Genomic DNA, 23,356 nt, shown 5'->3' with positions numbered 1-23,356 from the left:
TCGCTCTTGTTTTTGTTTTTGATTTTGATAAAATCAGCTGCCATTCAAAAAAGACAAGCATGCAGTTTTTTTTTAAAAGTTAGGCCCTGTTCAATTTGGATTTTGAGAAATTGATTTTTAGTTTGAAATATTCATTATTAGATTCAATATTTACTGAAAACAGATTATCAAAATCCAAATCGGGCATGGCCTAAGTATGCTGTAAGTGATGTATCCTCATTTATACATTTGACAATTAAACATTACAGTAACTTAATACTGCATGGATTTATTCGCTAATCATAGTTTGAAGCATGGTAAATGATGGGAAGAGATTGAGGTGGAGTTATCTGAGCTTGTGAATGGGCTGATTTCGGGTGACGCTACAGTCGTCGGTGGAGGTGAAATAGCCTCTTTCTTGAGCATTCCTCCAAGTTTCGTACTAAAACCTAAATGTAGTTGAACAAGATACTGTTATGAATCAGTATAACAAATTCATCCGACAACATCTGAATCTTTAAATGAATATAGAAGTTTCTTTGCTGCAGCCAGTGTCAATTACTCAGACAAACAACTGCCCAAATGATAGTTGCGAAAATCTACTACTTACAGTTTAACTTCTGCTTCAGTCTCACAGTTCCTCTCACCTGTCGTTGAAGTACCCCAAAAGTTGCTATCTGGGAGAAAAATTTATGTTGATTAACTTGAGACAATTTGTTTGTTTGCATTTTTATTGAGTCTAATGCGCAATGAAGATAACATGAATCACATGTAAAGTGACCTTTCTAGAACTTTCACCATCATAAATGTATAAATACAAGGTTTTACGTTTCGGTTTTTGTCATGAGCAAAACCGAAACATTCAGTTTCGGTATGAAATTTTGGCTGAAATCTTGTAAAATCACGAACATTCCGGTGCAAAAGCATGACCGAAATTCAGGTTAGATTCTTCACCATTGATTTTTGTTTTGTTGTTTTTAAAAATATCTTAAAGGAATCTCGTTGTTCTTCTCTTTTCTATGATTGAAGTTGATTTTTGTCAGGGTTTCCGTGGGAACTTTATTTACTCATATGAAAAGTCGTATGTTTTGCATATTTCGATTGAAACATTGATGAAACCTCTAAATTTTGGGCAAATCTAATATTTTTCCGAATTCAAGTGGATTTTATTCCGGTACCAGCCGAAATTTAAAACCATGCTTAAATAGAAAGAACCTAACTTGACTGAACTGAAACTGACATGCTAATTTTTCCCATTTCTGGAAGAACATTAGAGGCATGTTTTCAGCTTGTGAGATACTAATGAGATGCTTCAAGATCATTCTTTTTCTAGAAACCAGTCCTCGTTTCTTTCCTTGGTGTCGAGGATTAGTACTCGGATTCATTGTACTCTGAAGAAATTCGTACTCTTTTCCATTTTGTTGCTTGATAAAATTTCATCATTCAAAAAAATGCCCTAAACTCTCCATTTCTCACTATACCCACATAGGTGCTCCTGAGATTTATATTTATCAGCCTTCGTCTAAACTCATGTTTTAGGCCCTGTACGTTTAAGATTATGACAACCTTGATGGCTTTGGACTCACAGTCATAATCTTAAATGAACAGGGCCTAAGCATTTTTCAGAACTTAAAAAGGGAAGGATTCGAGAAAAATGAGTAGGAAAAAGTTAAAAGAGGATTGGAAAGTAGGAAAATGATAGGGGATTTTAGGAGAAGAAAAATAGAGGAAATATGTTTTAGTTCAATGAGACAGGAGGACTGATTTTGGGATAGATTAGGTTGGATTTAATGGTTTGTGGAGAGGCCATGCTAGCCAAAGGTTCAACTTTCAGGCTTAAGAATTTGAAGAATGATCTTCCCTAGGATTTACTTACTATTAGCTTGCCGATTGAAATGTTACATATCCAAAAGTTACTTTCTATTACAGTAGCTTGAGAGATTCGTTCTTTCGCTTCGCTTTGTCTGGACATTCTAGTTAGGTTTTTCCTGGGGGTGCAGGAGTTTGTAAGTGTTGAGTTCAAAGGGGGCAATATCATTTGTTTCCCCAGTCTTGCAAGATGATGTTTCTAAGGTCTTAGGTTGTTGGCCAGTAGCGAGTGGTGACCGTATCACGCATAGGTAGGGCTGGCAAAATTGGCCGAACCGAACTGGAACCGAGCCGAAACCGAACCGAAAATTCGGTTTCGGTTTGGTTAAACCAAACCGATTCAAATTTCGGTTTGGTTCGGTTTGGGTATCAAACCGAACCGAAACCGAATATTTGCAATTACTATGAGTAAAGGGTGGCAAAATTGGCGGAACCGAACCGAAAATTCAGTTTTGGTTCGGTTTTGGGTGGCAAAATTGGCGGAACCGAACCGAAAATTCAGTTTTGGTTCGGTTTTGGTTTGGTAAAACCAAACCGATTCAAATTTCGGTTTGGTTCAGTTTGGGGGTCAAACCGAACCGAAACCGAACCATTGCCACCCCTACGCATAGGTCGTATATACTTTGTGGTTGAAAGATGACGTAAATGATACAGTCTTTTGTGTAGTACAGAGATGAATATAAACCAATGTCAATGCTTTGTTTATCTCTTTTGGACTGGTGCCGGCATGTCGGTCCAGTCCACCTTAATATTATGTAATGCAGGATGGGACTACTGGTCCCGATATTAATGAAATATGTTGATTTTCAAAAAAAAAAAAAAAATGTAGGTAACAAAGGTCAGATAGGTTGACTAACAAGACGATCTCATCTTGGTGAACCCAAACTATCATGTTGTCGAATGCAAGATACTATGATCCAATGACCTCTTGGCAGAAGTACTTTGTGACCACGACCGTTGATCTGATGGACCATCACAAGGCTTCTTAGCAGTCCGGATCTGATGCCAAACACAGATCTCTTTTGTAAGATTGAGTCATTTAAAAATTAATGCCATAAAAACATCTTTAGGATGAATGCTTGATCACGATGAAGGTGTGAAATCAATGGATGTTTTTTTTGTTTTTTTTGGGAAATCACATATTTCATTTTTGACACTCAAATCTCCATAGGGTGATCCTAACAGTCCGATCTACAGAAGTTTCTATAATGTGCAGCCCTACACATCGGAGGTTTAGGATCATCCTAAAGAAATAATATATAGGGTACAACCTATTTACATCGTGGCCCAACAAATGAACGGTTTGGATCATCCGATGAAGTGGGCATCATTGCACTTTTTTGAAAAATAGTGGACTTCACGGGCACTCTACCATATAAAATCTCTGAAGTAAAATACTCAACATACTGAGGAATATTTAGTACTTAAATACAAAAGATGAGAAGCTAACAACTTGCACCAGTATAAGAAAAACCCAATATACCAACCAGTATTTAAATACAAAAATGAGAAGTTAACATATCAAGGAACTTACTAACCACTTGCACTAGTATAAGAAAAACCCAATATACCTCCAAAAATAGTCTCTATTTCAGTCCATTTCTTCCTTCCCATGAGATCTCATAGTAATTACTGAGCTAACAAGAACATTCAAGTAAGAATTGGGCTCTAGTTTATCTATCTTCGTAGATCCCAACCCCAAGATATAAGTCTTTGATATCATTCAGTGCAATCACAACATCTCTCATATCCATTCTTTCTGCTGGTGATTCTATAGAACATGACACACCAATTCTAACCAAAGAAACCAAGCACTCTACTTATGTAGCTGTTATTTCTTTGATCGCCAATTTCTCCTAAGAGCAGTTGTGGGTCTATAATATCCATCACCCGTTCAGGTATTGCCATCTTAGCAAATTGGTGAAGGCTTAGATTGTTATGAAACATGTCATCAGTTGGTCTCTTTCCTATGAACAACTCCAATAGAAGTATTCCTTAACTTTACACGTCTCCAGGAATACCAGCCTTGCCACCCATTCCATACTCTGCCATATATAAACTCACAATTTTGACAAATATAGTGAAATAAGTAACCATTGTTATATAAAGAGAAATAAGAGATTCTACTATGATGGACAAACAATAATCTTATTTTCATATGAGACATTCAGGCCAATTTTGAAGCATTACTTTGACACAAAACTATTAGAACTATTTGTTTGAATGTAAGATACTATATGTAATGAAAATTATATGTATATAATTTTGAAACTGTATCAAAAGAGTTCCATTCTCTATATAAAAAGAAAGAACTGATATCTCATCCAAGGAAAAAGGCAATTAAATTTATTTAGAAAAATTAGAAACAAAATCGATCGGTTGTCTGTAAAACATATTCATGAATCGTATTTGCAACGTAGCGAATGTGTTTATAGATTATAGAGATTTGTGATGATAAATGTCATGATTTACATGCAATTTGGATCCAATTAAAACCCTACAAGATACATTTAAATGATAAAAGAATAGAAAGCTATTACCTGGAGCAAGATACCCGATAGACCCCTTTATCTCGATTGAGCTATTTGGATTTCCGGATAAATTAGAGGATGCTTCATTAAGGAACACTGCTAACCCAAAATCAGCCACGCGGGCATTCATTTCGTCATCAAGTAGAACATTGTTTGGCTTTAGATCCCGATGAACTATTGGTGGTTGAAAATGGTGGTGAAGATAATCCAATGCCGAGGCTACATCAATGGCTATGTCTAACCTTTGAATGAGTGTCAAATCCTTCGATTGACGTTCCCCTCCTTTTGGATGCAACCACATTTCAAGACTCCCATTAGGCATGAACTCCAAAACTAGAGCTTTAAAATCATTACCTTTAAAGTCAATGCTTAAGCAGGAAGTGATAATCTTAACGAGATTCCGATGTCTGATATTTCTCATGGTTTTGCATTCGGCCATAAAACTCTTAGAGGCTCCTCGTTGTTGAATGTCGAGTACTTTTACTGCAACAATTGTTTTATTGTGGTCTATAATTCCCTTATATACAGACCCAAAGCTTCCCGAGCCGATCAAATTGATCGAAGAGAAACCATTAGTTGCATTAAAAAGTTCAGCATAAGTTTAAATGACGATCCGCATTGAAAGAAGTAGGAACTTGTTTCTTTCTTGACTTTCTTTTCAAATATAGAACCACAAAGAAACATGAGATCAAAATTAAACATACAAGTGCACCAGTTACCAGGAGTATAACTCTAAGGGCAAGAGAGTTTCTCCCTTTCTTAGTCTCATGGTTGGGGCATGCGGGCAACATAAAGTTTTGGATGCCTCCACAAAGTTTGTTGTTTCCGAGCACTGAAATTGCAATCTTCAAAAATATGTTCAGTATAATTCAACTGTGATAATTTCTTGTGAAGTGCTTTTTGAGTTCAACATATATAAGATTGATGCTCCCAAAGAAGGTTATAGGTCCCTTGCCGTGCGAATTCAGGGAATGCTCCGTCATAATTGGGAATTCTAATGTGATCCTAATCCAGAGATGGATGTGTACTGTATAATGACTGCAGTTTCAAGAAAAACTGATCATTTGACCATTAGACTCTTGCTAGTTGCCAGTACTGATATGCTTGCAACTGTTAGAAAGTCCCTCTGCCGGGCATCCATTTTGAATCCATAGTTTATCAGTTTCCATCATAGCATCAAGATTTCTCCTGCAGTTTACTAGGCACTTTCCTATGGGCTCTTTCAAGTCATTCTTTTCTTTCTTCCTCGCCCGACTCATATTTACATCAGTCACGAGTATTTATGCAGGTAAACCTTCTCATTTCACTAAACTGGGTTGCATGCGTAATGCCCCGATGCATAGGATACAAGTGTTGGCCATGGGTCAGAAGCCTCACTGAATTTCACATTAGCCGTGTTTTAACTGTTATCTCTACCTTCTAAATTCCAAAGTTAGAAATATGCTCGTATTTGCACTGTGACATCTTGATTTTAAGTTCATCTTGCATTCATAGCAACTACATCACCCCACGAATCATTTTGGTTTGAGTACAACTTCATTCATAAATGATTTCAACTCAGAAAGCACGCATAGATTTCAGAAGTAGAAAATGTGGGGACTAATAGAACAAATATATCTTATTCTTTACTGAAACTAAGTATAATGGATTCATTCAGTAATACAAAAACTCTTCAACTACTCATTGGCTATGCATACTCCTGTTGTAATGTACTAAATCTGCATTGACTATTCATAATGTTTTTAACATAATATTATCTCATGACCTTGATATGCAAGCTCTCATCTTATTAACAGAATGTCCAGACTGATAGTCAACCTCATCAGACAGCTACTCTTTATCTTATTAACAGAATATTGTCTCCAAATCCTTACAATATTGAAGTTTTCATGCAAGGACAACTTTTCCCAAGTTTATTGTCTTAAAAGGTGTAAATTTGCAGTATCCGTTCACCCAACAATTTAGTCATTCGCTGCCAAATCAAATCACTGCGGAAAACAAATTCGAAAGGGTACTCTCCAAATAGATGCCAAATGAAAAGCATCCATCACTAAGTTTGAAAGAAACATGAATGCAAACTCAATCACCAAGCTTATAAAAAGAATGACAAAGTTTGAAGAGTGTGTATTTCTCCGGAGAATTCGGTGTACAAAAAAGGAGTGATGAGTAGAGCTATAGCTGCGTGATTTTAAGACAAAGTATGTGCCCAAGCAGCTTGGGTGTAAGGCCTGGACAGCAATAAGATGACAAGCCCATGTTGGCAAATTACCTATCTCATGTCAGCTATGGTAATAGTATGGGGATATTCTAAATTGACTGGAAAAACCAAACATGCTTTTCATGGTTTTTTATAATGGACAATAAGCACCCAATAGTCTGACCCAACACCTATCCTGAAGTACCCGGGTATCATAAGTTACACTCTCAAATTCAAATGAAGCAAACAACAAAACCCAAAACACTTAAAACACACCAATGCAGGAAAAAAGCACCAAGATGAATAGATGATTGAAGAACCACGATGGACAAAACAGAGATAAAATGAGCATGATCTCAAATGCACCAGCTCCAAGCATACAATCCACACTTGAAGTAAAATTAAAGATTTTCAAGACAAGTCTCCAATGCAGCTAATGGTATCAATCAAAATTCAATACCAATGTGTAATTACAATCAAAAGACAAGAGGAGAATTATATCAGCAAAATACCTTAAATACGAGTACAAGACGAATCAAAATCATCAGGGGCAACTTGAGCAATCCAGTTACTGAGCGTTTTCTTAACCTCAGAATGGTTAACATATGCCAATTCATACATGCTACACAAATTCACCACAAGGGTCTCATTCAAGGCAACAGTAGGTGCCCGTTCCAATGCACTCTCCAACATTTTGATCGAATCCGAAAGATCCCTCAAATACATCAGACACAAAGCCTTGTTATTGATTGCCACAACGTCCAACGAATCTCTCTCTATACACTCCTCGTACTCCCTCACCGCCGACACATAATCCTTCGAAACCAGATGAACCAAAGCCTCATTCCTATTAACCAGATTCTTGAATTCAACAAATTCCCCCTTCCTATCACCAATCCCCAATCCTTCTACGCAAGCGAATGTTGCCCTAGCCCCTTCCAAATCACCAATCTGCAATTGAATGTGCCCTAGCTTGGACAAAAGCACTGGATCCGATGGGCTTAGGGTTAGTAGATCTTGTATCAATTCTAAACAAACACTGAATTCTTTGTAGCCCAAATGGTTGCTAATGATTGAATTTATCACAAAGATCTCCCTTTTCTTCCATAAATCGACCGAAACACTCGAAAAATAGCATCTTTCTCCTTCTAGGGTCAGGGTTTCCGGTTCACGCCTTTCTCCTTCTAGGGTTAGGGTTTCCGGATGGCGCATTCCTCCTTCTAGGGTTAGGGTTTCCGAATCGCGCATTCCTCCTTCTAGGGTTAGGGTTTCCGATTCGGGCATTCCTCCTTTTAGGGTTAGGGTTTCGCGCATTCCTCCTTTTAGGGTTAGGGTTTCGGATTCGGATCCGGGTACCCTCTTCTTCAATTTCAGTTTGTTTCGTACAAAAACGAGCAATGTATAGAGGCGATCTAGGGTTTCTTGCCTCTTCCCCAATCTCTGAGGGAGATCAGCGTGGATCCACCGGAGCGAGAACGGGACCATGGATCCGAAACGATTCGGGTACAGATCCGGATACGATTCGTATCGGTATCGAGAACTGTCAAAATCTTCGAGGGATTCGAGCTCTACTTCAGCATCAGAGAACTTTCGGAGCTTGATTAGGGCTAGGGTTTTGTAGGACAGGTAGATGAGGTGTTCGTGGGGTTTTTTGAGAAGGGAGAGATTGTGAGCACGTGCGACCTTGTCGAGAATAGATCGCCATGAGCCACGAAAAGCGAGATCTTGAAGAGAATCGATCTCGAAGCAGAGGTCCGAGAAGGATCCGAAATGGCCGGGAGAGAGAGGGTCTGAGATCGAGAGGGTTTGGAGATTTGAGGTTAGGGTTTTGGTTTTCTGGTTATCGTTTTCTGCATGATCCATCGTTGTAGAGAGAGAGAGAATGATAGAAGAGGAATGGGAAGGCCTACTTGAATTTAGACCTCGCAAACGGGTGGGTCGGGCCGGGTCAACCCGCGGGTGATGCTGGTGCGGGTCACACGGGTCGGGTCAGGAGATGACCCACATTTTTGCGGGTCATAATTTTGGTGACCCGGGCGGCCCGCGGGTGAGCCGGGTCAACCCGCGGGTCACCCGCAAATTCAAACAGTAATTTATTTTGGAAAACATTATCACTGGATTTTGATGAGGGGGGTATGGCCGGCACCGTGGGATGATCCAAACCGTCCATTAGATGGCCCACAGCCTAAATAGGTTGTGCCCCAAAAATCATTTCAATAGGTTGATCCTAACCCTCCGATCTCCCTCTGGAGATCGGAGGGTTAGGATCAAGTGATCAACCCTCTAACATTCAAATTGGAGGGTTAAGATCAACCTATGGTGCTAGCCACAACCTATTTATATTCTATGGTGCCAGCCATAACCTATTTAGGCATCAACCCCTTAAAAAATATATTAGCATGACAAAATCTAACTAGATTAGCATAACAAAATCACCACCCTTTTAAAAGCCAAGTGACTTGCGGGTGCCCGCGGGTTGACCCGACCCGACCCGTGTTTTTGCGGGTTGGGTCACCAGCGGGTTAGTTTTGACGGGTCACTAAAACTCAGACCCGTGCCCGCAAATTTGCGGGTGGGTCGGGTCGACCTGCAGGCTCGGGTCGCTTTTGCCAGGTCTACTTGAATTTACAAAGACCTTTGCGGGAGGGGGGAGGGGGGGCCATACACTTTATCCGAACCGTTTATTTTTTGGCGGGCTTAATCCCGGGGCTGGTATGGATTTAGAATCCTGTTCATCTGATAATCTTAGCCGTCGGATTCGAGGACTCAAATCTGGGCTATAGCTCAATTTTTCTTACTTTCCTCTCTCTTATCCTGCACTTATTTTTCAAAGAGTAGGGTAGGGAACACCCTCTTCAAAGATCCAAACCATTCATTTGGTTTTGTGCCGCAAAGAATAATCCAAACCCTTTGATCTGTAGAGGGAAGGTAAATTATAAAATATGTAGAGATGGGAGGCTTAGGATTATCCTTGGAAGATCAAATTAGTGGCAAAGTCTATTTAGATTGGGGCTATCTAATTGGATCTTTAATTCTCAATTGAGAATTAAGCAGTGTATCCTTCATATCGGGTCGGAATTCGCCAGTTTTACCTATTTTAGTGAATTGTATTACGAAGTATCTGTTTACAAGAGATTATATATGTTGTGGCTGTATAGTCAATATTTTTAGAAAAAGCGGAAATGATGTATGTGTAGCTGCACAGATAAGCTATATGTGCATGGCTGCACAAATCATAGTGAGGGGCACATTTTTTGGGGTATCCAAAGCATTCATTTGGAAGGCCCTTCCATGGATAGGGTGTGTACCAAAAATCAGCACTATAGGATCATCCTAACCCTGCCATTTGTAGAAGGAAAAAATGGGCAGAAACAGTGTCTGTCCATTTTGCCCTCCAACTTTGATTGGGTTAGGATGATCCTATAGTGCTGATTTTTTGTACACACCCTATCCATGGAAGGGCCTTCCAAATGAATGCTTTGGATGCTCCAAAAAATGTGGCCCCCACTATGGTTTGTGCAGCCATGCACAAATAGCTTATCTGTGCAGCTACACATACTTCATTTCCTCTTTTTCTAAAAATATTGACTATACAGCCACAACATATATAATCTCTTGTAAACAGATACTTCGTAATACAATTCACTAAAATAGGTAAGACTGGCGAAAAATATATTGTATGGCCAACTTCTTAGGACGATCCAAACTGACCATTGATTGGGTCACAATGTAAATAGGTTGTGCCCCAAAAATCATTTCCATGGGATGATCATAACCCTTTGATCTATAGAAAGACAATACTTCTTGAAAAAACACTGGACTATACAGCCACACACCATATAAAAACTCCGTAACTACATGATATTGCGTAGAGAATACTCGGAAACACAGGTTAGGTGCATGCAATGTGTGTGATTTTTGCACTATGATATCTCCAAGGTTGAGCCTACTGTATCAATGGTGTAGATATTGTTTGGAACAAGTGGCCTCGACCACAAATTTCTCCTGCTGGTCACATCTCACTATATCATTCCTCCGCAACTGTATATGGTTATTATTTTTTGTCTAATTTGAGCTCGGGAATGAGAAAGGAATCTACATCAACGATTGGGATCGATCCAAGTTTGATATAGAAAGAATCGACGGTGGATTTCCCATCTTGTGCGTCCCACCAAACGTGGGCTGAGGTAACGACCATCAAGGAGATAAACGTCATTTTGCCCAACAGCCCCAATTGGATTGCAGGAATTTTTTGGAAAAGTTTTGAAAAGGAAAAGTTTTCTAAAATTTCCTACTTGTTTTAGAGACAATAAAATAACTTGAACCAGCCTTATTCAATTTTTATTTAGAGAGACCTTCAATTTATGATGATATCCTTCTGAATCAACCATAATCATATCTTTTCCTTTGAAATCCTGGGAAGGACCAAACAGGGATAAGGCAAAAAAAAGTTATGAAACATCAATGTTTGGTGAGAATTTATCTTCTTATCTTAATCTCAAATAAAAAAAAAGTTAGCAAACATGGGAATATACCTTCTTATCTTTTCTATTGAATGCATTGATATGCATTCTGTAATCTGTATCTTTCCAATTGAAATATAAGTTATAACCTTTTGTGTGGGTGACTTTTGATTGTATCCATTTCAATTTCCTTCTATGAAATGAGTAGGCATGGGTCTATTCTCACATGTACTTTTCAACATTAAAGATAGGGCCCTAAGACATAAATCAATCACCCAAATAAAATCCCAAATCTAACCTAAGTGCATGTTTGGCAACCATGATTTTTTTTTCACTGAATATTAGTTTACCAAGTGGTTAGAGAGGGCGGGAGAGGGAGAGAAATGAGGGGGCATGAATGCAGGAGATGGTCTAAACTGGTTGAAAAAATAGGAAAAACAGTAAACACTATTTTGAATAGGGTTTTTTTTTTCCATGTTTTTCAGCAACTTCTCCCCTCTCCTCACTCACGTCCTCTCAATTCTTTCCCTCTCACACCCTCTTGTCTCTCTTCCTCCATTGGATAAACTAATTTTCAATGAAAAAATATTTCATGGTTGCCAAACATGGACTTAGTGAGGGGCTGAAAGGCATGAGAAAAAAAAGAGAGATTTGAGGGGGTGGTGGGTGGAGGAGAGCATGGGATGTGGCTGGAAAACAGGGAAAACAACAAACCTACTTTAAAACCTCCCTCACCACTCACCAGCCCGTCTCCAACTCTCTTACCTTGGGAAAACAAATATTCCATGAATTTCTTTTCATGGTTGCCATACGTTTTCAATAAATGGCACGCCTCGTGTGTCGGTCTGGAGTGGAAAAGACAAATGGGAAAAAACCAGGTCATAAAATTTAAAGGCTATGGGGATCGAGAGGGCGTTTTTGTATCCATATGATCTTTTGATAGGATAGCCATAAGTTTCACCACTAGCAAACTTTCTGGCAGGTGTAGTTGCAAAATTTTCAAAAAATCTTAGAAAAAAAAATCCAAATTTAATGCCTAATTTGAAAATTAAAATAAAAATCTTGAATAATTAAAAAAAAATCTTAAAATTTTCAAATTAATATAATTTTTTCTAAATTAAACCCGGATTTAACGAATAATTCAGAGGTTCTCATATGTTTCAGAAATTGATTGAAAAAAAAAAAATTGTAGTAGAAACTAAAATGATATCCTAATCTGGCAAACACATGCCCTTCTATGCATTTTGTTGTCTTATTTAGAAAAGGAAGTATATAGCAGAAATATGTAGCCAAAATTGAAAAACAATTGTGTTTTTCTTCCAAAAATTTCCCAAACTTGACATAACTTGATTTACCTTAAAATACAGTGGAGGGCATATTGTTTGGGTGATCCAAACCATTCATTTGATTGACCCTCACATAGATAGGTTTTCCATAAAAAAGCAGCTCCATAGGATCATCCCAACCCTACGATTTGTGGAGGTAAAATGGACGTGTATAATCCTTGACAAATCTGTCCATTTTTTGCCTCCACGGTTCGAAGGGTTAGAATGATCCTATGGAGCTGATTTTTTGTGGACACCCTTTCTATGTGAGAGCCAATCAAATGAATGGTTTGGATCACCCAAACAATGTGGGCCTCCACTGTATTTTAAGGTAGTGTGTAGATAACTTATCTACAAATGTGTGTAGAAATCGTTTTCTCATTTATTAAAGTATTCCTTTATTTTGATACGCACATGCAAAGTATAAAAGATTGTATGAGGGAAGAAATTTTTATACTATTATTATGAAGGCGAGAAATAATATGTCATATTTTAAACATGCAACAAAAAATATCAAATAATAGAAGCACTCCCCTTTTTTATAATGGCACTCCATACTTTGTTAAACATTTTTATAATGGGATGTTGGTAGCTCTTGGGTAACACTAACATCCTTTAATAGGTAATTATAAAAAGGATAAAACTGAATAGGGAAGTGCCAACTATTAAATATGGGAGTGTGAATATCAATTCTCTAGAAACAAATATGTAAATATGTAATCCTAATGCTTCCAAACGGGTATTATAAACTTACCCAACCAAAAAACTGTTACTGATTTTGGATTTTCAAAATCTTATATTTTGTCATGATTTAGTGTTTTTAGAAAATGTTTTCTAAATAGCATTTGGGAAAAAGAAAAGGTTTTCATAGAAAGATTTGCTTTTTACAAAAGGATGTAGAAGTGTAGTTGAAAAGATAGTCCCGTACCGAATGAGAGAAAGGAAAGAGAATGGCTTATTCTACTTGTTTGTTTGCACATTGGGTTGAACCCATGGTTGGACCCGTGGGACAGTGCCACTCACCGTTCACACCCGCGCACATGCGGCGTGGGCAATGGGCTATAGGGCGCATAGTGGCGCTTTATTGGAGCTTTTTTAGGCGCACTTTGCACTTCCATTGTGCAATTCTGACAAACTTTAAACACTCTTCTACATTCTTTCAAAATCCCCAAGGATTTCTTCATTCTGTTTTTTTTTTTGTTTACTGTTCTAGATACTGTTCTTCTGCAGAAACAGTATCTGAAAATTTCTCTAAGGCTTGAAATTCCTGAAGGGTATTTCGGGTTTGATTCCGCTAGTGTGAGGCGTCATCAAACATTAGTAAGGCTTCCCTACTGGGCTTCATTGTATCTTTGAGGCAATTCGCGGATCCCCTTTGCACACTACTGGTTGGGGCGAATCTTGTCTTAAGGAAAGTGATAATACGCCTTGAAGCAACAAGTTCCTGCTTTCTATCACCAACAGTACCCTTAATTCTCCAACAAAAACTATCACGGGCAGGATATTTCCCCCCCTCGATGGCTATTTCCCCCCACTTAACAGTTTTCGTTGACTTTTATGCTTTTGGAGTTATGGGGGGGGGGGGGGGATATCACTCCCCAACTATCACAAGTTTATAATACCCAATTTTTAATAGTTGCAATAAAAAATTGGATGATTATTGCAACTATTTGAATGGGAAAAAAAAAAAAAAAACAACATCATGGCAACATGCCACATTGAGGTTTCCTTATCCAATGGTCAAAGATGCTCAATTTGGATGACCCCCACACTACATCCTCTACAAGGTGGGGCCTGCCAATTGAAGGGTCGAGATCATGCTTACATCATCTGGGTGGGACCCAAGTAAGGCTGTTCATGTGAGTAAGTTTCCACTTGTGATTGAGACTATTTAATGCACCTTAGCATCTTATAGCCCCATGTTACCATGTACAATAAGTGCATGTGGTAGTGGAAAAGTGGTCCTCCTCAAAGTGTTAAAAAGTGGGTTTACTTGGCGGGTCCCACATTTATCTACCATTTCCGTATATGATTGGGATGAGTCGATGATGTGGATTAATCTTTTACTGACATGGGTGGGTGGCAGTACTAAAAGGTAGGGTTAATAACTTTCTAAAAAGCCAAAGTTTATGAAGAGATGGTAATTAGAAATACGTACGAGGACAACTACCATGTGACTCCTTGATTTCCCTAAGTAGATGATGGGGAAAGGTCATAAAATCGTATTTACTTGCGGGAAATTCAAGGGTAGTTTTGTCAATTACTTGACTTGTCTTTTAATATGGACCGGCTAAAATTTGGGAAATTAAATTCCTCGGCACACCCCCTTTTAAGTTGTTGTTTGCTTGCGTGACGTGTATTCCCTCTTTTATCTTTCCAGTTTTCACTTTTCAGATAGAGACGAGAGAGCTTTCGTGGGCCCCACTTCTTATCTTCGGCTTGTTTCCAGCTTAGTCGGCTCGCTACTGCACCCGTTAATTGTGGAAAATATTCTATTCCGCTTTTTCACGTTACAGTGGCGCGAATTATCCCACAGTGGGTGCGAATTCATCACCGCCCTTTATTTTCTGGACTCACAGCTGTTTGATCTGTAAACTGAACGGTCAGGAGGCAGGATCTGTCACTCGCGTGAATCTCCACCGTACAGAACGTGGTGTTTACAACCTGTAGGGATGTGGGTCCCGCATTCAGTGGGCCATGGGATATAAGATCGGATCATCATGCTCAACATTGCCGTTGTTGGAATTTTTACTGTTTTGGCATTTTTGTGATAGTATAATATGTGGGCCGTTGATTAGAGGGGGGTTAGGATTGTTCCGATCGATATGCTTTTTGCCCATGGGCCCCACCTCTTGATCAGTTCTAAACTTCTAATCCTAGTGTAGATTGGAGTGAACCACACCAAATTGGTATTATGTAAAGGAAAATGATATATTTCTATTTGGATGATCTAAACCCTTCAATTGGTGGTCCAGCTTTAGATCTGTCGTGCCCGTTAAATCTTCTTCATAGGATGAGCAGGAGAAGGGTCGGGGTCATCCTATGGAGAAGATTTTGGGGGCACAACCTAAAATCAACGGGTTAGATCATCTACATAAGTGGGTCCCACTTTACTTTTTGAAAGCTAAGTTTACATTGAAATACACACTGAGGTCATCTAAAACCTAATTGATCAGATGGGTGTGATATTTTTATAGAGGGCCATGACCATTTTTTTGGGTAACATGATCTGGGCCACATGAATGCAATAAAGTTCCATTGATCTAATGGGTAATAATGGCCGATTGGATTGATACCAAAACAAAGGGTGTTTAGAAGAAGCATTTCCTCTGCCAAATCCTCCCATCCTATGCAATTTGAACTACAGAGTACAGACTACAGAGGATGTCATGAGTTCGAAACTGAGGCTAGTCAGGGTTTCAGTTCTGCCGTTATCGAATCTTACCACATACCAAACTATTTACTGCCACTGGCTTCTAACTGTATCTTTGCCACAAAAGTCTTTTGACCATCTTTTTTCACTTTTTATTAATTTTTACCTTTTGACCTTCAAGAAGAATCTTATAGACTAGTTTGAGTGTTAATATTTTCGTTCATCTTGCTACTATGCCCCTTTCACTACTTATTATTCCCAATGAGACTTTTATGCCCCCATGTAGAAAGTTGAATATTATGAACCCTCAATCAAAATGATGATTTTTAGGGGTTTTCTTGTTGAAATTCACTCCTGATCTTCATTGCAAATCACGATTGAGCGGCTTGGATCTGTTTGCCCCAGCAACGGCTGTGATCACAACTCATGATTGATGGTTTGGATCGTTCCGTCCTCCTTAAGTAACAAACACAATTGAAAGCTCGCATGCTTGTAACATATTTGCGGAGAAATTCCGACCGTTGATCAAGTGGGTCCAAGTTTCTGGCCGATAGGATCTCATTTGCACGATACTCAACTACTTGAAGACATCTTAAAAGAATTTTTTTTCATCAGCGTTGATCAAGCAGCTAGAGTCATATCGGAGTTATGATGGACGCACAAGATTCAAAAACCCGATCGCTCTTCATGTTTCCCTTTTTTGACATTAAATGGGCATAAAACAAATTTTATGCCCATTTTTTTAACTTAAAAAAGAGTAAAATTTGTTTTAGGCACATTTTACATTGAAAGAAGCAGTGCCAGGAAATTAAAATTTTGATCTTTGCAAAGACAAAAAAAAAAAAACAAAATAGGAAAAAAAAAAGCGCTCTTAGGGTATTTTGGTCATCTCACTTTCTAATTCCTTGAAGCCAACCCAAAAAACAAGCCACAGCTCTAGCGAGTTTGTAATAGCTAGGTACATACAATCGGCCACCGTGTTAGCTCGCTCATTAAGAATGCCTGTTTTAACAGTTTTCTCGTTCGCATATCTTATCTACCCTCCTCTTTGAATACCCATCTCTTATATATCTACCCTCCTCTTTGAATACCCATCTCTCTCTCTCTCTCTCTCTCTCTCTCTCTCTCTCTCTGAAGACTATGAAGACTACGAAGATGGCCGGATTCTCATGCCATTCCCCGGCATCGACGGCAGTGTGCATGACCGGCGATCCCCGGTCAGTGATTGTGCCGAGAAGGCCAAATAGGACATCAATGGATCATGCCATGTTGATCGACCGGAAGTACTCGCGGCTAATGGAGTCCCAAAGGTTGGCACTAGGAGAGAAGAGACCAATCACAATGCCCCCGAAAAGAGAACGAAACCCAACAAAATCTAGCAATGTGTCTTCCATTTCTTCATCTAACCATGTCTTCCAGGTATGATCTTAACCCTATGAGGAGAGAGAGAGAGAGATGCAATAACCTCTAACCCTTGTGGCTACTACTTAAATGTTGCAACATTGAGGTCACGGGGCTAGATTGGAATCAAATAAATTAAAAAGTTAAATAGTCACATTTTTATATCATACTTTGAATATGGCAATATTTTTGGAATGCTATGGTGAAATTTTGAACTATGAATAATTAAAAATTTAGATTGTTACAAATGTGTATGGACTAATGTAAGATTCATGTACCTCTTCTTATTTGAAAAATATATTTTTAAAATTTTTGAATGATTAAATAGGAAAACATATTCTGTGTCCTTCAATGCTTCTGATTCTCCCCCGGCAATAGTGTTATTTTTTAAATTTAAGGTGCCGCCCCGGTTCTTAGATAAATTCCAGGTTTAAAAAAAAAATTGAGTGTGCGAAATTGGCGGAACATAAATGCTTGCAGCGACTCTGCTTCGCTCCGATAATTTGGCATTAATCAAATCCATTTTTGGCTCGAGATAGTGAAAAATTCGAGAGAAAGAGGTGGAATGGGTTGGATTAACCAAAAGCCATTATCCTTTTTAATTTTCTTTGTCCCAATGGAAAAGGCACAAAAATGCTGCCAAGAAGGTTTACAGATGCGGCTTTAAACACCTAAAAATTATTTTCCATCTTTTTGGAAAGTGATAAAAATTTAAGAAAATAAACATCTTGCATGTTGTGGAACTTCTAAGTATGTGTAGTTTTTATTTTTGGTAGGTAAGTATGCATAGTTAACACACAACTTTTTGTATGTGATGCAACAATGAAAAAAGAGAGGTCCACTTCCAGACTTTTCTTAAGATAAGAGATACCATAGCAGACATTCTTAGGAAAAGAGAACAGTAAGAGAGTGGAAATATCATTCCCCTTTTAAACTTTTGCTTTTGTTTTAATCTGTAAATTTCTCCTTTTTATTTTTATCATTTTCCTTCTTTTTTTGTGGGTCAGGTAGTGGTGATGAGAGTTTCTCTTCATTGTCAAGGTTGTGCCGGAAAAGTGAAGAAACATTTATCAAAGATGGAAGGTAATTTACTAAGCAGCTTTCTTTATTTTCAAAGATGGTACACCCTTATCGGCAAATGATACGGCGGATGCGCTAGCTAAGCGTGGTGTTTCCGGTAGTTCTATTATGTGGTCCGACCACCTTCCTCCCTGAGGAACGGTTTTCTCTGTATTTTATTTTTTCTTCGTTCCTGTTTCTTTCTTGCTTCCTATTGCTATGATAAATAATTATTGCCATTTCAAAAAAAAAGAAAAAAAATCTTTCTTTATTTTCATTAAGACTACACTCCTTTTGTTCCTTAGCCAAATGATACTCCCACCATTCTTATTTTGATATTGGGAAATGTTATCCGCACTACCGTATTTTGATGAGGGCACTCCTCACTTTATTAAAAGTACGGTATGGCCCGCACCATAGGATGATCCAAACCGTCCATTAGATGGGCCAAAGCCTAAATAGGTTGTGCCCCAAAAAGCATTTCCATATGTTAATCCTAACCCTCCGATATGAATGTTAGAGGGTGGATCCTAACCTTCTATAGATCGGAGGGTTAGGATCAACCTATGGAAATGATTTTTGGGGCACAACCTATTTAGGTTGTGGCCCATCTAATGGACGGTTTGGATCATGCTATGGTGCGGGCCATACCGTACTTTTAATAAAGTGAGGAGTGCCTTCAGCAAAATACAGTAGTGTGGATAACATTTCCCTTTATATTAATCTCTTCTCGTCTCTTTACTGTCCTACTATTGCAGGGGTGACATCATTCAGCATAGATCTAGAGTCGAAAAGGGTAACTGTGATGGGCCACGTGTCGCCTGTGGGTGTTCTTGAAAGCATTTCAAAGGTGAAGAAAGCTGAGTTCTGGCCCTGCTGAATGAATTTTCCATGGATGGTTATAAATCCCTAATAACATGGATTAGGGTTTTCATGATAGGTTTCTTTCAAACATTTCAAAGAAAATTAGTGTTGCTGTAGATGGTTGTTTTGGAGTGACAGTGTCTTCTTGCATTTGTTGCCTATTTATGGAATTGGGTTTAATAGATGACAAAGACATGCCACTTGTATTCCCTTCTTTTTCTGGGTTTTCTTTCATTTGATCTCTTTTTTACACCCAACTACATAGCTTAGAAAGTATTTTGGTGCACCTGCACTCTCTTCATTTAATAACGACACTCCTTTCTTCACTTACAATTTTATAATTAGCTGTTTAAGGCTGTTAAAATTTTTGAATAAAAGCTATAAATAGTCAATTAGAAAAGTATTTAATGAAGAAGTAACATCACTAAAACAAGGGAGTGTAGATATTATTTCTCAGTAGCCAAAACAAGAGTGTAGATGTTATTTTTCTTTGGTGTTTCTTACTACTCAATAACAAAATGCTAAGAGAATGCTTTTGAGATATTTAAATTTGGAATCTGAAAATAAATTGAGAAAGACCAGAGGATTTGATATTTTGGGAAATGATAAATGCACCCCTTTTCATCACTTGGGACACCCACCAGCAGTTTATCAGTGACTGCAGAGGGGCTGATGTACTTCACATCATAAGGATTCAATGGAGCTGATTGCCACGTACTTTGCTGCTGGGTGTCCCAAGTAATGAAAAGGGGCGCCTTTGTCATTTCCTGATATTTTTCATAGTTTTTTTTTTTTTATTTTTTTTTATTTTTTTTTTATTTTTATTTTTATGGGGATTGAGCTCCTAAATCAACCCCCCCCCCCCCCCCGCGCCCCCTTTTTTTTTTTTTTTTAAGCTGTCTCTATAGAGGATTATGTCTTCGTACAAAATGAATTTCCTAGGAAATTTCGCAAGGCATTTTGTTTTTTTTGATGGGTATAAACGCATTTTGTTGCGGACTTTTCACGAGAGACCAGCCATTCGAGCTCACTTTACAGATGATTTTGTCTTATTCATTTAATTCATCTGAGGTGGCTATTCTCTTATGTCAGCCCCGAGATGCCTGGCAAATCCCAAAGGCTATTACAGTAACCAGCTATCAACAGCTAATCAGACAAGTGTAAAACAAAGTGATGCAGGTGAATCTCGCCGGATCACGAAAATCAACGGTCAAGATTTTCCGATCCTTTATTGGACTACCTAAGTCCCTCGGATCAACAATCAGGCAGTTCAGATTGTCGATCAATCTCAAGATTATGGTGGAGGAGTTCCATCCAAGGGTTGGTCATCAAAAGACCAAGCGATGTCTAGATCAATGGCTCACATTAATAACAATGGTTAAGATTCTTTGATTTATTAGAGTTTCTTTTTTATTAACTCTCAAAAGTCCTAATAACTTCTGTAAATCTTAAAATTTCTCCTAAAAAAATCGTCCAACTCAATATTTTAAATCCTAAATAAATTGAAAAAAATGCTTATTTTAAGCCAATAAGAAATTTTCAAATAAAATAAAAACTAAAGGAAAGTAAGTTGGATCCTTTCTTTCTCTTTTTCCTTTTACCCCTAAGACTTTGTCCTTAACCTTTAAGCTACGCCTACCCTACATTAATTAGTATTAGAGCTTCTGCTGTGCATATCCTTTAAAGTGAGTCATCCCATTGTCGTCCCTGTATCAGTAGCCTTTTTTTAATTTTGTTTTGGACTAGCTGAAAGTTCTATTTTTCACAGTTGAAAACAAGTGAAAACAAAAAATGTTTATTGTTTTCTAACATTCAAACGTGAAGCGTAGGATGACAGACTAAAGGTCTTTGACGCAACATGAAGCTGGGATAAGTTGTACCATGTTCTATGGATTCCTCCTAATCGTCCAACGAGTATTAGGTCCTTTGGATTTGGATTTTGACAATTGCTTTTGTCTCTGAAACTCATTATTGGACTCAAAATTAACGTAATTTTGAATTCTATAATCAGTTATGCACTCGAAATCAATTCTCAAAATTCAAAACAACACATGGCTTAATGTAGTGTCAAAATTGGTTTAAATCCTATTCCAGACACACACATGTGCATAAAAGGTGTTGGGAAAGTTGTCTTGTTCCCCACGGTAGAGTGTCAAGGTGGCAAACGTGCCGTGCCGGGCCGGCACGGCCTGACCAAATGAGGCCCGGATAGGCCCGCAGGCCTGGCACGGCACGGAAGGGTTCATGGGCCGGGCCGTGCCGTGCTGGGCCGTGTTTTATTTTATTTTTGAAAATATATGTTTTGGACGAAAATACCCCCCAAACTAGCCGTTTGAAACAACTTTTGGGGGGTATTTTTGGGTTTTTAAAAAAAATACATTTTACAAAGAGAGAATGGGGCTCGCGGGCCGTGCCGTGCCGGGCCACCCAACCAAGCCTGGCACGGCCCGCGTCACTGTAGCTATCCGTGGCGTGCCTGCGGCACGGCCCGTTTGCCCAGCCCTTGCCAGGCTTGGTTGGGTGGCCCGGCCCGTTTGCCACCTTGAGTAGAGTGGGAAGGCAAAATAGAAAGTGTGTTTTATAGGTTTTAGGAAAACCTAAGAATATAAGGTCCTTAAGCACATGACTATATGTGGCGCTAGGGCTTTTGGGCGCGCGCACGAGAGAGAGAGAGAGAGAGAGAGAGAGAGAGAGAGAGAGAGAGAGAGAGAGAGAGAGAGAGAGAGAGAGAGAGAGAGAGAGAGAGAGAGAGAGAGGTTTATCTTGTGGTTTTTTCTTAGATTTACTCTTAGTTTTTCTCCCAAAGTTCTTTTGGGTACAGTCTTGGTTGAGAAGCAAGGAAATGGTTGCAGGTTTGTAGATTTGGGTTAGGCCATTGTAATCCTTGTATATTGTTTTTCTCATAATGGAAGATCCTATTCTCGCCTGTGGACGTAGGCATCTGGCTGAACCACGTAAAATCTACATGTTCATCTTGTGGCTTGTGTTTATCTTTACTTTTCCATTTATTTGTGCATGATGCAATTGAATTTTTCCGGCGGATTTTCTCAACAAAAGAAAAGAGGATCACTAGTTTCCATGTTTTGGAAACACAAAGGGCAAATAGGCATGGTTTTAATTCCTCTGCGACTGAGGAGGGCTCTTGTTGACATAGAATTTTTAACTAATTTCTACAAATATGAACCATTTAAGTTTGGTTGGGCTCATCGAATGGATTAATGGTTAATTGGGGGATCAAAGGGATTTTCAGGCATAACAGATTGCCCGGGAGGAACTAATAACAAAATTTTCGATCCTTTTATCCGTTTCCCATGAATTAAGAGTAATTTTGAATATAGCCAGGGATTTAGCCTCTAGCTCGATGGTGAAGGCTTTCACCCTCAACCTTGAGGTTGGAGGTTCGATCCCAACTTACCGACCATTTTTTTTGTTTGTTTGTTTGCATATAGTTAGTTTGCGGCCCCTCTCTTTCAAGGGAGAAGAGTCACCTTGTACTGAATTTGTCTGATTGGGATTTTCGACTTAAGCCTAAGTTAATAGCTTTTATTATTATTTATCCATCCATAAAGGATAATAAGGTGTGGTCGGCAGTCTTGTCGCCCTCAATGTTTTTAATTATTAATAAAAGAAAATATATTTATAATGCAGATGCATGATGAACATATCTAAGGTCCTTTGAATGAATATTTTTATCATTGAGAGAATGCCTCCTCAAAAAAATAAGCATATTAGAGTGCCTAGGTTAATTGAGGTCGTCTAAATGATATTATACTTAAATTTTATTTTGTTGTTAATAATCTGTTAGGAATTCAACCAATCCCAACTTATCTACCATAAAAAAAGGACTTGATTACATGACCCGGAGGAGACGACTCCTAATAAAATAAAGGCGTTGATATTTTCACCCCCCCTCTGCAGTACGCATTCGCCCCCCTTATAACGTTAACAGGGGCAACTTTAACGCTTTTTGACGTCAAATCATGTTAAAGGTGGGCAAATGCGTACTGCAGGGGGTGAAAATGTCGTCCCCTAAAATAAACAGTGATGTAAATTATTATAATAAGATAACACCAACGGGGGGAGTTTTAGTACCTAATATAGATTAAATTATCTTAACTCTCCAACAGTATTAGTCAAAAGCACATGGAGAATGGTTTAAAAACAAAACATCTATTAATTTATAATAAAAAGAATCACTTGTCTATGTATTAAATTTATTTGAAAGTTGAACTATTCAATAATATCTTCTAGAAAGAACCACAACAATGTTTGGAGCCAAAATTTTTAGTAACATG

The 23,356-nt window shown here is 38.5% G+C and overlaps 3 protein-coding genes across 4 annotated transcripts; 1 reads left to right on the top strand and 2 right to left on the bottom strand.

Annotated features, from left to right (window-relative positions):
- Positions 1–2,831: 2,831 nt before the first annotated feature.
- LOC143848089 (Tetratricopeptide repeat (TPR)-like superfamily protein) lies at positions 2,832–8,445 on the bottom strand. Of its 2 annotated transcripts, none has more exons than XM_077356893.1 (2): positions 7,089–8,445; positions 2,832–2,847 (listed from the first exon to the last, which is right to left on the bottom strand). In XM_077356893.1, the coding sequence occupies exon 1, from the start codon at positions 8,437–8,439 to the stop codon at positions 7,090–7,092; it is 1,350 nt and encodes a 449-aa protein (XP_077213008.1). In that variant the 5' UTR covers positions 8,440–8,445; the 3' UTR covers positions 2,832–2,847; position 7,089. The 2 variants fall into 2 exon arrangements, with proteins under 2 accessions (XP_077213008.1, XP_077213007.1); XM_077356892.1 differs by lacking the exon at positions 2,832–2,847 and adding an exon at positions 3,313–3,907.
- LOC143848090 (putative LRR receptor-like serine/threonine-protein kinase At3g47570) lies at positions 3,313–4,862 on the bottom strand. The gene is made up of 2 exons (XM_077356894.1): positions 4,389–4,862; positions 3,313–3,893 (listed from the first exon to the last, which is right to left on the bottom strand). The coding sequence occupies exons 1-2, from the start codon at positions 4,816–4,818 to the stop codon at positions 3,850–3,852; spliced, it is 474 nt and encodes a 157-aa protein (XP_077213009.1). The 5' UTR covers positions 4,819–4,862; the 3' UTR covers positions 3,313–3,849.
- Positions 8,446–16,684: 8,239 nt separating the features above from the next.
- LOC143848652 (protein SODIUM POTASSIUM ROOT DEFECTIVE 3-like) lies at positions 16,685–19,311 on the top strand. Its single transcript, XM_077357646.1, has 3 exons — positions 16,685–17,156; positions 18,146–18,221; positions 18,956–19,311. The coding sequence occupies exons 1-3, from the start codon at positions 16,878–16,880 to the stop codon at positions 19,075–19,077; spliced, it is 477 nt and encodes a 158-aa protein (XP_077213761.1). The 5' UTR covers positions 16,685–16,877; the 3' UTR covers positions 19,078–19,311.
- The last annotated feature ends 4,045 nt before the right edge of the window (positions 19,312–23,356 follow it).

Source organism: Tasmannia lanceolata, unplaced genomic scaffold (genome assembly GCF_043159265.1).
Source record: "Tasmannia lanceolata isolate RefF3 unplaced genomic scaffold, GAP_Taslan_0.1 ptg000016l, whole genome shotgun sequence".
Lineage (NCBI taxonomy): Eukaryota > Viridiplantae > Streptophyta > Magnoliopsida > Canellales > Winteraceae > Tasmannia > Tasmannia lanceolata.
The sequence above is the reverse complement of the archived record's forward strand: the minus strand, read 5'-3'. Positions and strand labels throughout refer to the sequence as shown.

Excerpts from the sequence above, each read along its gene's own strand:
- LOC143848090 (XM_077356894.1), bottom strand. The coding sequence starts at position 4,818 with ATGGCCGAATGCAAAACCATGAGAAATATCAGACATCGGAATCTCGTT. Across the intron at positions 3,894-4,388 it reads TATCGGGTATCTTGCTCCAG|AGTATGGAATGGGTGGCAAG; the intron begins GTAATAGCTTTC and ends TATATATGGCAG.
- LOC143848089 (XM_077356893.1), bottom strand. The coding sequence starts at position 8,439 with ATGGATCATGCAGAAAACGATAACCAGAAAACCAAAACCCTAACCTCA.
- LOC143848652 (XM_077357646.1), top strand. The coding sequence starts at position 16,878 with ATGAAGACTACGAAGATGGCCGGATTCTCATGCCATTCCCCGGCATCG. Across the intron at positions 17,157-18,145 it reads CATCTAACCATGTCTTCCAG|GTAGTGGTGATGAGAGTTTC; the intron begins GTATGATCTTAA and ends TTTGTGGGTCAG. Across the intron at positions 18,222-18,955 it reads ACATTTATCAAAGATGGAAG|GGGTGACATCATTCAGCATA; the intron begins GTAATTTACTAA and ends CTACTATTGCAG.